General features: G+C 52.1%; 5 protein-coding genes across 5 annotated transcripts; 3 read left to right on the forward strand and 2 right to left on the reverse strand.

Annotated features, from left to right (window-relative positions):
- Positions 1-601: 601 nt before the first annotated feature.
- Positions 602-5073, forward strand: BJY04DRAFT_230820 (Pfs domain protein; the record flags this gene model as incomplete). Its single annotated transcript, XM_073719367.1, has 6 exons — positions 602-1823; positions 1880-2197; positions 2231-2326; positions 2363-2566; positions 2640-4901; positions 4964-5073. The coding sequence occupies exons 1-6, from the start codon at positions 1094-1096 to the stop codon at positions 5071-5073; spliced, it is 3720 nt and encodes a 1239-aa protein (XP_073567152.1). The 5' UTR covers positions 602-1093.
- A 253-nt stretch (positions 5074-5326) lies between these two features.
- Positions 5327-7595, forward strand: BJY04DRAFT_230824 (uncharacterized protein; the record flags this gene model as incomplete). Its single annotated transcript, XM_073719368.1, has 8 exons — positions 5327-5395; positions 5450-5532; positions 5598-6220; positions 6279-6411; positions 6462-6818; positions 6879-7050; positions 7110-7314; positions 7348-7595. 8 exons carry the CDS (start codon positions 5327-5329, stop codon positions 7593-7595), a joined length of 1890 nt encoding a protein of 629 aa, XP_073567153.1.
- Positions 7596-8139: 544 nt separating this feature from the next.
- BJY04DRAFT_230825 (ferric reductase family protein) lies at positions 8140-10285 on the reverse strand (the record flags this gene model as incomplete). Its single annotated transcript, XM_073719369.1, has 6 exons — positions 10153-10285; positions 9840-10090; positions 9656-9776; positions 9350-9601; positions 9199-9297; positions 8140-9136 (listed from the first exon to the last, which is right to left on the reverse strand). The coding sequence occupies exons 1-6, from the start codon at positions 10278-10280 to the stop codon at positions 8140-8142; spliced, it is 1848 nt and encodes a 615-aa protein (XP_073567154.1). The 5' UTR covers positions 10281-10285.
- A 554-nt stretch (positions 10286-10839) lies between these two features.
- BJY04DRAFT_230828 (putative cysteine synthase B) lies at positions 10840-12535 on the reverse strand (the record flags this gene model as incomplete). The annotated part of the gene is made up of 3 exons (XM_073719370.1): positions 12307-12535; positions 11431-12260; positions 10840-11382 (listed from the first exon to the last, which is right to left on the reverse strand). Exons 1-3 carry the CDS (start codon positions 12497-12499, stop codon positions 10840-10842), a joined length of 1566 nt encoding a protein of 521 aa, XP_073567155.1. The 5' UTR covers positions 12500-12535.
- Positions 12536-13294: 759 nt separating this feature from the next.
- Positions 13295-15335, forward strand: BJY04DRAFT_230830 (putative MFS drug transporter; the record flags this gene model as incomplete). The annotated part of the gene is made up of 7 exons (XM_073719371.1): positions 13295-13432; positions 13481-13614; positions 13661-14454; positions 14504-14693; positions 14741-14806; positions 14862-14915; positions 14984-15335. 7 exons carry the CDS (start codon positions 13295-13297, stop codon positions 15333-15335), a joined length of 1728 nt encoding a protein of 575 aa, XP_073567156.1.
- Between the last annotated feature and the right edge of the window lie 34 nt (positions 15336-15369).

Raw genomic sequence — 15369 nt, forward strand, 5'->3', positions numbered from 1 at the left:
ATGGAGCTGGGAAAAGATGGCCTAAGACAATACGCAAAGAAACGGTCGAGTCATCCCAACCCCCCTGGCTATGACGGCTTCCTCATCCTTCGCCGAGGGCAGCGCGCGAGCAGTCACCCAGAGGTTGTGAAGATGCACACCTATCTAACCCAAAGAGCATCTCAATCGCCTAGTGAATGTGAGGTAATGAAGTCCGTGCTAACTTTTTTGGACAAACGCGTCCTTCAAATGCAGCCATCTCAGCGAGTTGGTGCTATAGAGGTGATGGATATGCTTGGGAATACGTTGGAATTGTATAAAAAGTTGAAGGACGAGCCTATGGCTCCACCTAGGACCGGTGCTGGGTCCTTACTATCTACAGTACGGCAGACGTTCCTTACGAGGCGAGTAGTCGTCCTAAGGCGCATTCGTGTTCTCGAGCATAGACCCTAACATCTATTAAGGGTTCGAGATAGAAGACCAGACTCTCAGGTCACCCCCAAAACTGGCGAAGAGGGATCTTTTGAAGTTAACCAGAAGCCCCTCGACTATTACCCGACGAAACTACACATAGCTGAGATGGGAATGATTGCAGCGAGAATCGGCTTGCCACACTTCCTACATTCAAGACCAGACAATAGACGGAGCCTGTCTGTTGCTTCCATTCAAAAACTCTCTCTTGCATCTCCAGGAGTCTCTCCCTCCAAGGACACAGCAGCAACCACGGCGTTGACGATGAGCACTCAGACTCTCTCGCAATGGGATCAGGTATTCTCGTCCGTCGGAGACCATTCGACCAAGGACACTGATTGGACGTCTTTGATTGACGAAGATGAGACCAGTACTGTGTACTCTGACACAATGACACTTGACACGTCCACCAAGGAGACATTCGTAACAGAACTATCCGAGCAGCTAATATGCGCGATAGCAGATCATAATCCGAGCGACGAGGCAGTTAATCGAATAGCAGAGTCTTTGCCAGATTATCTTCGAGCGTTTGCCCTTCGGTTTGGATCATTTCCGCAAGCACAGCGAGATATCATGATTTTTGTTCACAAGTATCGAGGGTAAGGTCAGACAAATTCGCAACCTTCGCTACCTCAATAGCCTAATGGATGAATCTCATAGGAATATCACCGACGCATTCCGAGATCAATGCTCCAAGACCCGAGTTGAACCAAAAGCTTCGGCCCAACGAGATGGAATGCCATTAGATGAGATTATAGACATGTGGTACGATCATACACGTGGCACTGCAGATGAAGAATTCGAGCAAGCCGCTCGTGAATTGTATACGGCAAACACTGCCCGGAATGCCAACTCTGATCCAGAGAGCCATACAACGATAAGGGATGTCGATGACCCCCCGGCAAGTGAGAGCACCCAGGAAGAAACCAGGCAGCACAGCAAAGACGACCTCTTAGCCCTAAAGGATTATCGCAAATTTGTCCTCGATTCTCCAGCATATCAGTGGCTTCTAGCGGATATCGAAAAACAATGCCTTCTTATGCCATCAACGCCGGATACAGCGGCCGACATAAGAAATAGGATCCTCGAAAGCCTCCCACAAGCTCGCCGTATTAGCCAGAGAAGATCCCCCAAGCCTTCGAAGATAGTTTACGTTTTACCATGGGATCCGATTGCATTTTGCGAGGACCAGGAGTATAAGGAGGAAGCTTCAGACGTCATTGCAAGGGCAATCACTATCGCCGGGTTGGCAGGAAAGAGCCAGGCATTAACAACCTTACAGTATCTGCACCAAACATGGCCGTGGTCAGGGAGGCGGACTTTTGAGATAATTCAGGAGTCCCTTCGGCTTGAACCTGGATTACGTGCTCACGGTGTGTTCCATTTTATATCAACAGCCAACACGGCATGAGCTAAAACACGACTATAGGGTCCTTGACTGACATGACCGAGGTGTCTGTCTGTTTCAAGAGATTTGACTCTTCCGAGCGAACCACATTGATTGTCGAAGCCACTGGCACTTTATTCACCCTCGCAGAGATAGGCGAGGTTCTTGCATGGATTGGAGCGTCCCTTCGATCTTCGCCATATTCTGACGGGGTTGCCAATATTCAGCCTCGGATACTGAACATTCAAACAACCCATGCTAGGTCCACGGTGGTAGAAAATATGAATGTGGCTGACGTGATATGCGAGTTCTCATTCGATACTAACCGGTCACCAGCCAGCTCACCAACACCTGATGACGGTCAATGTTGGCGTAACTTGTTTCGGAATTCAGTAATTGTACCGGGATTTCCCATTGCACGGAGGCCAGCTCAGGTAGAGCATATCACAGGACTTGAGATATCATTACACATGATGGCGGGCCTTGCGCGTGCCGGAAGAGTATTGACCTTCTCGGGCCAAACAGTGATAAAGGGCTTCTCAATCATGCTGGTTCCCACCTACCAACATGACGATGTTATTGTATGGCACTTAATCCACAATAAATATGGGGATCGGGTATCATATCTTGAGTCCGCCTCCATGGCGCATCTAGGACAGATCTTCACCAAGCGGCTTCAAAGCTCACGTCACATTCTCGGGTGGTGCACCGAAAGCAAATTCCTTGCAGGTATATATTTGTTCCTTAATATGCGTGTGCACGTAGATTGCAAGTATTACTGACACTTTTGTGTACCGAACAGGAACGCAAGACGCGAACTATAAGGTAACAGGCTCGCGACTCTCAAGGCCCCGAGCGAACTGCATCCTTCAGCACGTCTCTATATCCAGTGGATTGGTAATTTCCGAAGGTTCGCCTTTTAGCATCGGATACAAAGACTCCCCCTTTCACGTTTCACGAAGTGGGTATATCCGAAAGCTCAAATGGATCTCTAGGAAGTTTGTGATTTTCTGGGACGAGGAAGCCAAACGCGGCTGGCTGGTCAACGGTGTCAGCGCTCTTTTGCATCTCGTCCGCGCCTCGCTGATGCACGATAGCACCGACAAATTCAGTTCGGAGTGTCTTTTCCGGGTTGAGGACATGGAGGAGGCTCCGCTTCACGACGCATACAAGTCAGATTCCGCCATCAATGTTCTTCTCAACCGCGTTAACCGAAGCCTGAAAATATATCCCGATAAAGGAGGCTATGTGCTGTTCGAAGACAGAGTAGATCATGTATTCAACCTGTTAGAGCAAGTCATTGATCACCAACTCAATGTAGCAGGCCACAATGGCGCTGTGCTTAGGGCAGAAGATATCCCACGTGCGCACCTTGAAGGATGGGATTTCCAAGACCTGGCGACATATGCAGATCCGATCTATCCTCGAGTGGCGACTTTGGGCCTCAACGGCAAAGCTTGGGTGGAACTCGCGAGATCTATTAATGCAGTCACTCTGCTGGGGCGTGGCTTTGGGGAGATAATTTCGCCCGTCAACCAACCCTGTTCGCAGTTGGCCACGTTGCCGATGGGAAAATATTACCTGGCAGCGTCTTATACTGATCTGATTGATATCATGGACTCCATGGGTGATTCTACAGCCAGCCCACCGAAGTTCGCAGATCATCTTGTGTGGCTCAACTCGGATGTGTTGAAGTCGGGTGTTCCCTGCAAGTCTCCCGAGCATTGCGAAGATGAGCATAATGATGTGGTGCAGGTAGTTTTACCACCGGGGCTTGTCAGTCCAGCCAGAGTGCAGCAGCCGCTCCCTGTTGAGGAAGGGAGGGCTGTGATATTCGGGTATAATGAGAATATCCCGTGGTTTTGGGAGGACACCGGTGACCCTATACATGGCCTCCCCAACTCCCCTGGCGAGGAACATTCAGCTCCAACAGCACCAAGCAGTTGCTATGGACCGGGGCTACGATCGAGATCTGAGGGAGGGAGTGAAAGCACCCAACTGCTTAGTGTTGCAACCCGAACCACAAGTGACACGACTATATCCACAGGAATCCCTCCAGTGTCTCTTTCCTCAGCCCAGCTAAGTACAAGGTCACACGCATTGACTCTCAAAGCCTACACAGTCGGGATCGTCTGCGCACTGCCGCTCGAGCTCCTCGCAGTACGGGCTTTGTTCGACGTGACCCATATCGACGACGAGCTTGCATTCCCCATCGAAGACTCTAATCACTACGCCCTAGGTGAAATAGGCAAACACAAGGTCGTGGCCGCCTGTCTTCCCGACGGGGAATACGGGACCAACTCAGCTGCCGAGGTTTCAGGGAACCTCAAACGAACCTTCCGATCGATTAGGTTCACCCTCCTCGTCGGCATAGGCGGCGGCGTCCCATCTCCAACCAACGACATCCGTCTTGGCGACATAGTCGTCAGCAAACCAACCGCCACTACCCCAGGCGTAATCCAGTACGACATGGGCAAGGCCCTCGACAACGGCATCTTCGCCCACACCCACGACGGCTTCCTCTCTTCTCCCCCGAAGCTCCTCCTAACAGCCCTAAGCAAGTTGAGATCAGACCCCTATCTCCCCGCTAACCCGCTCCAACCACACCTCGACGACATCATCGCTTGCAGAAGAGAATATCGCTACCCTGGGGCGGAGCTTGACAGGCTATTTGTTAGCGAATACCCCCATGATACATCTCGAACTACTTGTGCGGGCTGCGACATGTCACAAATTCAGCCGCGAGCCCCTCGCCGCAACCAGCACCCACACATTCACTACGGCACCATCGCCTCAGCGAACCGCGTCGTCCGCGACGCACGGCTCCGCGACCGCTGGGGTAAACAAAGAAACATCCTCTGCTTCGAGATGGAGGCCGCCGGGGTCATGAACACGCTTCCTTGTCTGGTGATCCGCGGCGTCTGCGACTACGCGGACAGCCACAAGAATAAGCACTTCCAAGAATATGCTGCGGCGACGGCAGCATCCTACGCGAAGCTTTTGCTCTCGTATGTGAAGGATCTGAGGGATTTGGACTTGGAGACCGAGCAAGATGGCAGCTGTGGTAATGATAGTGGGAGACAGTCTGAGAGGAAGAGTGAGAGGGGCTTACAGGTGCAGGTGCAGACGCAGGATGGGACCGTGCTGGAGAAGAAGAAATCGAGCCGGTTCAAGGAAACGCTGAAGAAGCGGTTGGACTTTCTCGCGAGGTAGGCCTGTTCTGCACGGATCGTTAAGACCTGGAGAGAGAGCCAGCCCTACTAAGGTCCGTAAGAGTAAGTTAAGCGCAGGCCCCGCAGGGCTCCGGAACGGCACTACCCGCCTGGGGTCCGAGAGAGTAGATTGACTGGTTATCTGTTTGTGGAGGACAGATGCTTATTGACTGACCATGGTGCCTATAGTTAGTACTTGGTTGATTACTAACTGGGACCCACGACAGAACATTCCGTGCAAAATGGGGTAGCTTGTTAGCTCCTGCACCTCTACGCAATGACAGACTCCGACAAACGCCAGCGAGTCTCTCTGGCTTGTCTTCCATGTAGGAAGAAAAAGTGCCGGGTAAGTTGTTCTCCTCGGCGTACCATACATGCGGTTGAGATTGACACATACAAGTGCGATGGCCGGAAACCAGTGTGCTTGGTGTGCGACAGGGATGGCCGGCGGTGCGAATACCTTCACAATGCTGAGAAGAGAAAGTGGGTTTCCAATATATGCGTGGACTGCAAAGTGAGTAAATAGCAAGAAACTGACAATGGCCTAGGCCGCCAACAAAATGTTATGTCCATGCGCTGCATTCGAGGATTGCGCTTCTGGAGCATCAACTTGCCCAGTTGCAAGGCAATCAGGAAAGTGCCGCGGCGCCTGTGTCAGTATCCGGAGACCTCTCTCAACCTCCAGATGTCGTCAGTGGCTCTGATATTCCCATGTCTGGAGCGTACGGTCACCCGAGTATCAGCTACGACCGTTCGAACCGACAGGACGTGAATGGGATATCCATACGTCTTGGCGTCGACGGCCAAACACCACCTATTTTTCCTAGCCCTGAGATCCAAACCAAGCTATTGGAGCAGTTCTTCATCTGGCACAACACCTGGCCGGTTCTCGTTCATGAACCACTGTTCCGTCAAGATCAAGCTGAAGCCGGGGCCCAGGGGTACTGTACTCCTGCTGTTCTATCAGCGGTGTTGTTGTTAAGCGCTCAATATACCGACGTTGATCAACTCCAAGATTGGGGTCTATCGATCGAGACACTTGCGGAACATGCCAAGGGGTTGTTGCTTGGCCAGTTAGAACATCCCAGCCTCTCCTTCGTTCTCTCGGCAAGTCTTATCTCGCTGAGAGAGCTGATTGTTGATAACTTAGCTTCGGCTACTCAATATGTTGGTAAGTTGTCTTTTAAAGACCAGAACATAACTTGTGCCGCGTGCTTACCTTCAATTAGGCCTCGCTCTTCGACATGCAATATTCCTCGGATATCATCTGGAGCACCCATGGAGCAACCGCGATACACCCGTCTCGACGGAGGCTAAGGAAGCACAGTCAATGGCGTGGCTTGGGCTATGGATGCTCGAGAAGTTCGGACCCCTTTGTCCAACCAATCTTACAACCTAACATTAAGAAATAGGCACATAGCACAAGTAATGGGCCAGCCGAGCCACATCCGCCATGGTGACATGCACCCAATAGCAGTCCCAATGACTCCAAGTGTTGAATACAGCCCGTGGCCTACTGCAGATAGTTCCCACGGTCTGACATCCCACAGCATGACCAACATGCAGTATGCCTGCGATCTGCTAGGGATAGTGTCAGCCGTTCTTGATAAGATGCACTCGAGGATTAATCCGTTGACATTTCAAGAAAAAGAGAGCAACGCAACGCAGACACATGTCAACATGTCCGTGTTCTACAACACGCTGCCTAGCGCCCTCAGACTACCACCCGTTGCTTCAAAGCAACTACCGCCTCATGTGTATCAACTAAAGTATGTAGCTTGATTCTAGGAGATGCTCAACTGAGAAAACACAGCTGACGATGCACACAGCCTCTATTACCATACACTCAAGATAATGGTGCACAGCCCACTCCTCTCTGTGAGCCCCTCGATGAGCGCCCTCCAGGAATCTGGGAATCAAATGGTGCATCTCCAGTCCTCTACTTTCTCCGCCATCCGGATATCATATATAATCAATTGCTACAAGAACTTTTACCCTCTCGTAAGTATCTGCTGCCCCCCGGTGAAAATCAAAGAAGATATAGACTTACGATTATCAAGAACAAAATCACCCCCTTCGCCGTCCAAAGCCTACTCATCGCCTCCCTAATGCACATCTTCAACAGCAACTCACCCGACTCGACTCTCGCAAAACGATCTCAGCGTCTCCACCACCTAAACCTGCATTTCTTGTCCCAGATGGCTTCAACGATAAAATGTAGCACTCGAGCTTTGGATTTTCTGGAGTCGTTTCGGAACAAGCAGAGTCCTTCTAATGTATCCGACATACCGAGTCAAGCTGAGATTCCTAATAACTCTACCACCACACTTCCGGACCTCTCTCTACCCGTTGCCCCAGAAATCACGCCTGATAGACTAATCGAACCAACAGTCGATATCTTTGACTGGTTCCAGCTCCCATTCAACCAGAGCTGGCTGCCTGGCGGGGAGTTCGAAGATATTCTCTGGGGCGACTCTGGAGGACAGGTTGATGGGCAGGGGTGGGATATCGGTGGGCCTAGCGATTTAGATCATGCATTTTTTTAGTTGGCTTGGCCGAGTATTTTATACTGGGATTATATGGCTATAATATACCTTGCCACAGATAAGACTTAGAAGATACCGGCCTGGGCTGGACAATGCTCTTCCGGAAACTGCCATCCAGCGAGGTCCTGTTGACCACCAGTGGATATTGGAAGAGGGTTAGAACTATGGCACAGCTATTTGCGGAGGTATAGACAACATGTCTCTAATTTATAGTTTCATGTTGGGTCTCCCAACTACCTAGGTTGAAGAAGAAGAGGAATCAATTACTCTATTACCACCAGTACCCTATTCTCATTCTCAAGCCTCCAAAGCTGGAGTACAAGGATAGTCCCCACAGATATTTCAAGAAGCCTTATGACCTTTGCTTATAACAATAGTATATACAGTACCCATCCCCAGTCAGAAGTGAGACTGGTAGAACCGTAAGTATAGGCGAGAAATGCAAATCCCACCCTCACCCTTACCAACTCACCATCTAGAACCAATCCCCCGTCAGCCAAAACCAAAGCATCCCAGTGCAAAGGAAACAACAAAAAAAAAACACTCACGAGAAACTCTCTGTATGCAACCAAACCTCTCCACCCACCCTGCCACCCCTCAAAATCCTCCCCTGCTCCCCCGCCGCCGCATTCCTCACATCATGCAACATCGTCGCCGGCCCACAGGCAAAGATCGCTAGATTCGCGTGCTCGGCTGCCGTAGCAGCAATAACCTGCGGGAGATTCGGTCGACCACCGCTATACTTGCCGGTGTCAAGGCTTGTTCCGTCGGAGATTGCCTCGATGGGTTCTTCTTCTGCTGTACTAGCGGACTTGGGTCCCGTGTTTGCGGGGGTTTCCTTCCCCTTGAACGTCTCCGATTTCTCTGCAGAGGGCTCTGAGGTAACGTGGATAGCAAGCGATAGGCGCGAGGAGTCAGTTCCAGAACGCGAGATGATCTCCTCCACGCACTCGCGGTACCAGGTCGCCACGGCCGCCGATCTCGCCGCAAAGACGATGCTTATATCTGCGCTTTTCGTGGGTGTATCTCTGCGTTGGAACTGGATTTTGGAGAGCGCCGACTCGATAATAGGTAGTGAGAAGCCCCCGCCCGACCCGCCGGATATTATCAATGCAGCGTGGAACCGCTCCATCACGCCGCTTTGGACCCCGCCGTAGGGCCCCTCAAGGAGGACTGTGTGTCTGCTCCCCGGTGCCTTCTCGGCGACTTTGGCTAGACGGCCGGTGATGCCGCGGTGTGGTTTCACGTAGAGGACCATTTCGTTCGCCTTTGCGGATTCAGTCACGTTGTGGGCTGTGGATGTTATTGTGAATGGGTGGGAGGTGAAGCTGTGGATTCCGAGGGAGTGGGAGAAAGTCGAGAAGCGGATGAAGACGTGTTGGCCTGGTGTCCAGGAGAGGATTGTGGGGATGTGGATTTGCAGGAGGCCGCTTGGGAGGAGGGTGAGGGTTGCGGTGTGCCGGCCGTTGATGAGGTGGGTGCGGATTAGCGAGGTGGAAAGGGAGGCGAGGTAGACGACTGCGGCAGCGATGAAGTAGTCCCTTTGTAGTTTCAGGTTGTCAGTATACGTCAATTGGGAATGGATGTTGAGGGACGAGTGTACCATGATGAGAGTCGGAAGTTGCAATGCAGGAAGAAGAAAAGGAGAAACAACAGCGCGATGATAAAGTGGCTCGCTTTGAAGAATTCGTAGTAGCGGTTTCTGTCATCATCATTAGCATCCTGAACCGCTTCATGTAGATCAGCATGCATACCGAATACTCGGAAACGACATAAAGGTCAACCAAGCCTGCGGAATCAACGCCGCAACTCCAGTCCAGTAAAACACACTCGTCCGCCACGTATACATCATCGACCCGATCGAGATCCTGTACACAATAAACGGAAACGTGTGGATCAAAGCCAACACAAACATGGCATAGCTAGTCCAGTGGTGGAAGACCTGGAGCTTCTCGTGCGGGACGCCCGTCAACGCCGAGATCATGTTGGCTTTTGTACTGAGTGCTCTGGATGTATGCAGTTAGCATGAAATTATCCAGTATTGAGACGATGAATCTCACAAAACAAACGGCAACAAAGCAACAGCCATCCACCCCGTCCGGGTCGCAAGCGGCGGACTCCCGCCGTAGGAAACCTCCTCTGTATTCGGCCAGTAGTATGGCCGCGGACCAAGAGACATCGCTGTTCGCTTCGTTAGTCTACTCTCATCTAAGTCCCTGCAGAAACCGGGACAGATATACGCACCGAAGAAAAACACCACCCCAACCGCAATCAGAATCCACATCCCCAGCGACGCAATCGAGTAACCGAGTCCCGGTACTCGATAACCTCGATACGCAAAGTACCGACTCGCAGCCTCACCCTTCTGCCAGAGCCCACTGCGGCGGATACCAGCGGGGGCATAGCGAGATGCAAAGTGGAAGAAGGCGAAGACGGCGACGGTCGCGCAGAGGAAGTAGATTGTGTTGAGGCCGTAGACGTGGTCTGCTTCGTACCTGTATTTTGATGTATTAGCGAGTGGTCGACAATGATACTTTGGAATCAGCAGTGGGGGTACCAGTATCTCCATCGGTAGGAGCGGAATGCGCATTGCTCAGGCGTTAGACTGCACTCGTCTTCTCGAGAGGAGTGAAGCAGGACAGGGCTGTTGAGCCAGGGTAGGCCGTCTGGCTCGTCGTGGTGCATGTGGTTCATGGTTAGTTAGTTACTCCACGATGTAAGGGAGAAGCAGACTGCAAGCTGCATGCATGAAGCACGAAACTTATATCTCCGAATTTGATTTTATCATTTGAACCTACAGTCATGGCGCCCAGATAGCAAAAGAAAGCATGCAGCCTGTCAGGATGAATCCCGGGGCTGTGATTGGCAGAGAGCGAGCACGATTGAGCAGATTTCTGCGGGATAGCGTCGAAAGCATAATCTCCCTCGTGGTTGGCATTCCTGAGGTGGGGTGGTCTCTTTTTTCATTGCTGTCTCTACTCCCTACAGTGGTGGTCTGCATGGGGGGCTCGTCCCCTGGACGCCTTGCCACTTATTTCGTAACAACATGGATCATTCTGTTCTCTGAGGCTAATCTAGTATTTTCCCCTTGAGTTGCCGCCCCGATGGCGGAAGTCACTCACATCCCGCATTCGGCCAGGAATGCATGCATCCACTCCCCAGCCTACCCTCATGGCGAAAGCCACTGCAGACCGCCACGCGCCGCAACCAATTTGCTCGTCCTGCTCATTGGAAAACGGTATCTCTAGTTGCTGGATAGCGAGATAGGCGTCACCGCCACAGTAGGTTGTGAGTACGACTTTTCTCCCACAGACTCCGCCCCGCCATCACCCCAGAGGCCCTGGTCTTTGAGAGCTTGGTATCCTCCTCGAAGACTGTCGGCTTGAATGCTCTGTGCTCGGAGAACACTCGTTGCAATTCGTGCTGTGTCTCCATTGTAGCAGATAACCAGAACATGCTTGTCCCGCAGCGACTCGAGGACTCTTTGTTCCTTGAGCAGGGCGTCCAGTTCTAGCCACTGCAATTCGAGAACAGATGGCGTGGAGAAGGGTTTCGGCATATGCGAGTCGAGACTCTGAAGAGGGATGTTGATTGAGCCGGGAAGGTGCCATGAGTTGAAGTCAACTGCAGTCCGCAGGTCTACGACGTAACATTGCGGTCGGAGGATGAGTTGGCTTAGGAGGTCTTGCGAGCTCATCTTTGGCGTCTCGTAGAAGTGGGTGAAGAGGACGATAGGGCTTCGCTCCCAGCTTTCGTCGTATCGGTATAGGTCGACGCGGGTGAGGTTCTAGGATTATCAGCGCGACATCACATAAAGGAAATATACGCGACAAACCTCATTCTGGATAGGGTGGAATTTCTCCTCGCCTAGCCTTTGGAAGTACTCGCCAATGTACTGATACGGCAGGTCGCAGCACAGAAAGACACAATGGATGACACCATCTGGTCCAGCAAGTTCAGACAAAGTATCGGCGTCCTTGCGCTTCTCGAGCATCTGGAAGAGACCTTGCAGGTTGAAGCCGGAGGAAGGGCCGCAAACAATACCTTCACGACAGAGATCTAATGAGAGAGCGAAAGAGTCGTAGGAGTTTACTTCCTCGATAGAGTCCACGGCTTCCTTCCATGGAAACTCCACGGGCTTCATCAACGCAAACGACCTTGGCCCTGGTACACGGTCTCCAGGCGCAGTGCATACACCAAGACGCATCACAGAGGGCTTAGCCTGCTTGAAGTACGTTCCTAGCCCGGTCATGGTCCCTGACGTTCCCATTCCAGCGCAGAGCACATTGATCTCGGGAAGCTGCTTGTAGATCTGCGGACCGGTCCAGCGGGTATGCGACTGCCAGTTCTTGTCATTCTCGTACTGATTGGGGTTTAGAATATCTTCTGACTCCATCGCCATTCTTCGTGCGCTCTGAATACCACCGCGTTCATCGTATGGCTCAGGCTGAGAGGGCCCTCCAAACAAGCTGATGTTCAGGCCGAAGAACTGCATCAGTCGCAGTTTGGCCTCGCTTGTCTTGTTGCTTAGGAAAGCGCGAGTGTCCTGCACACCGTGCATCACTCGAGCAATCATGGACATGGAGATGACGGTCGAGCCGGAGCTGTACTCGATGATTGTTTTTGTCTTCCCCGGTACGACGTTGGACTCAAGCATATTCATCGCTAAATGGTTAGCATGTCCTCGATACGCGAGGTTATGAGGACCAACCTGGCATGGCCTTGACGTTATTGGCCGGATGCATCGTCATCATCTTTGCATATATGCGCACCCCATCTGGATAGTAAGGGTTGAGGTACTCCGGAAGCTCAACCAGAGGGAGGGGTGGCTGAGAGTCAGGGTCGAAGTACTTCTTTAGAGAGTCCTGACCAAAGTACACATTGAGCTCATTAGAGTTTGCCATGATGCATGCAGGCAGAGACGGAGAAATGCACCAAGCTGCAGTGTGAGGGAGACAAGTTCCAAAACAGCCCACGAGGGCAGCGCCGTATTATAGCAGCTGGCCGCATGCAGAGAGCAGGATACTTCGCCTACCCCCCACGCGAGACCGAGTCTCGTCCGTCCGCTCGCCACCCCTCTTTCCCCTCCTGTCAGATCAGCAGCTGTCCTCTCAAAAACATACAGGATGAAAACCCGTGCCAGACGCTCTGACCCACCGGCCACGCTGTAACCCTGAGAAGACGTGCTGATGGAAGCCAATGGCGCCGAGAAGCGTGCTGGGTCTTGGTTGTCAGACAGTTTAATTGCGTTATCAGGAGTGGGAGTAGAATGACAAGCAGCCAACAGGGGTGGTTGAGGCAGTAGATCGCCAAAGTTAGTCCACAGGGTGTCGTAGGCTCCGGCACGGGATGCTCGACATTGAGCCTCGCTAAAGGAGAGTGGACAGGAAGATCTGCAGCTTCTGCAAGAGCGCAAGGTCCTTCCGTGAAGATTCCATGCACAAGCAGCCCGGCGGTCCTCAGTTGTCGTTGTACTTGGCAAATGCATATTCGAGGACCTTGGTGAGCATGTTTGAGCAGAATTCCCGCCGATCTTCCCTTCTAGCCCAACCTTGAGATCGCCATCAACCAGGGTTCTCTCTTATACATTAGCTAATTGGATCTACATCCCGCTCCATCTGCATCCTTTGAATTGTTTTCATATATTCCAGCTCTCTCCTGGTTCTGCGTAGAGATGACCGACCGCTGTGAGGAACAGAATGTCTAGTGCTACCCCCGACCATGTGCCTAATCCCAGCACATCCGAGCCAGCGACAGGCTCGGAATCGAGCTCCTCGAAGACGCAACATGTCTTTAACGAGCAGACCAATTACGTCCCGAAAAGCACAATCATCACTGTAAGTGCACACACTCCACAGTCAATGACTTGTGTTCATGTTTCTCAGATATTCCTGGCTTGCTCGACGGTCGACCTGATCGCCTTGATGGACCAAACCACCCTGGCTGCCAGTTTATCAGTCATTGGGAATGCTCTGAATGCCAGTGACAAGGCTGCCTGGATATCTGGTGGTTACTTTGTGTGAGTCTCGTCGCTTGTTCTAATCCACCAGACTCACTGTCTCTAGCACGTCGACATGCTTCCAGCTCATCTACGGCCGGCTGTCGGACATCTGGTCCCGCAAGTTCGTTCTCTTTGTGGGCTTAGCGATCTTCTTCTTCGGCTCTCTCGCTGCATCGCTCGCGCAGACTGCTACTCAACTAATCGTCTTCCGTGCATTTACCGGAGTCGGTGGTGGAGGGCTAATGACGGTCGCGCAGATGATAGTAAGCGACGTGGTGCCTTTACGAGAGAGAGGAAAGTACCAAGGCATCCTAGGCGCAGTGGTAGCGCTCGCCAACGGCATAGGCCCCGTCATCGGCGGCGCTCTCTCTTCGATATCCGACGACTCCTGGCGATGGATCTTCCGTCTCAATCTTCCCCTAACCGCACTCACAACCCTAAGTGTTCTCTTCTTCATGCCGCTACGGAGAGTGACAGGAGACTGGAAAATAAAGCTCAAAGCTATTGACTTTGTAGGCGGTGCCCTCGCATTAGCGGGTACCGCTGTTCTCCTTTTAGGGCTTACCTGGGGCGGCGGTGAATACCCCTGGGACTCAGCTCATGTCATCGCGACTCTGGTCGTGGGCTTCTTCGTCTGTGTGGGCTTTGTCTTGTGGCAGTGGAAGGGGGCAAAGTACCCTCTGGTCCCGATGCATATATTCAAGTCGCGAATTGTCAACGGCGCCTGTCTGACAATGTTCGTCAACGGGTGGAACTTCCTTGTGCAGGTTTACTACATTCCAACCTTCTACCAGCTCGTATTCAATTACTCGACGGTCAAATCGGGTGCAATGCTGCTGCCCATCACTTTGATGCAAAGTAAGTCCGCCTACCCCCTTATACATCAACTCGAACTAAGAAGCTCTAGCCGTCAGCAGTACACTCTCTGGACTGATCGTCCACTGGGTCGGCCGCTACCGAGAGTGTATCCTCTTTGGCTGGGTCATCTGGGCTGTCGGACTGGGCCTCTTCTCAACCCTAGACGAGACCTCTGGTCTTGGGAAGCAGATCGGCTACGGAATCTTGACGGGTGTCGGAGTTGGAAATACGCTGCAGCCGTATGCAACCCTTACCTCTTAAGATATCACAAGCTCACAACGGACAGCGCACTCATTGCAATTCAAGCCGGCGTCGACCGTCGAGACATGGCCGTCGTCACCTCTTTCCGGAAGTACGTCTTATCTCACACTGTCAGACTACAAAAACTGACCATAACACTTAATCAGCTTTGTCCGCAACCTAGGCGGAACCCTCGGCCTCGCCATCGCCCAAACAATCATGTAAGCTCCTACCTATGACCACTTTTCTCCCCCGTTCTATCCAACCAAACCAAACTAACCCTCCACAGAAACAACCTAATCTCCACCTCCCTAAAATCCCTAGATCTCACCACCGCTGAAAAGAAGTCCTTCCTCTCCAGCCCGCAATCCTACCTCTCAAAACTCTCCCCCGCCGAAGCCTCGCGCGCCAGATCATTGATAATCCCAGCCTACAAGCGCGGGTTCATGATCATCTTCGTGATTGGGGCTGCGCTGGCAGCGTTTGCTTTCGTGTTGGCGTTTACGCTTATGCCGCAGGTTGGGCTGAGTCGGGCGGATGATGAGGCGTTGAAGGTGGAAGCGAGAAAGAGGGTTTTGGAGGAGAAGGAGAAGAAGAGTGGAGCAGCTAATGAGGGGGTGGAGGTTGAGAGGCAGGACTGAGGTAGTGCTGTGTTGTGCTGACTATAGGCTAAAT

This window comes from Aspergillus karnatakaensis (genome assembly GCF_047715665.1).
Source record: "Aspergillus karnatakaensis strain CBS 102800 unplaced genomic scaffold BJY04scaffold_57, whole genome shotgun sequence".
In the NCBI taxonomy this organism is placed as follows: Eukaryota; Fungi; Ascomycota; class Eurotiomycetes; order Eurotiales; family Aspergillaceae; genus Aspergillus; species Aspergillus karnatakaensis.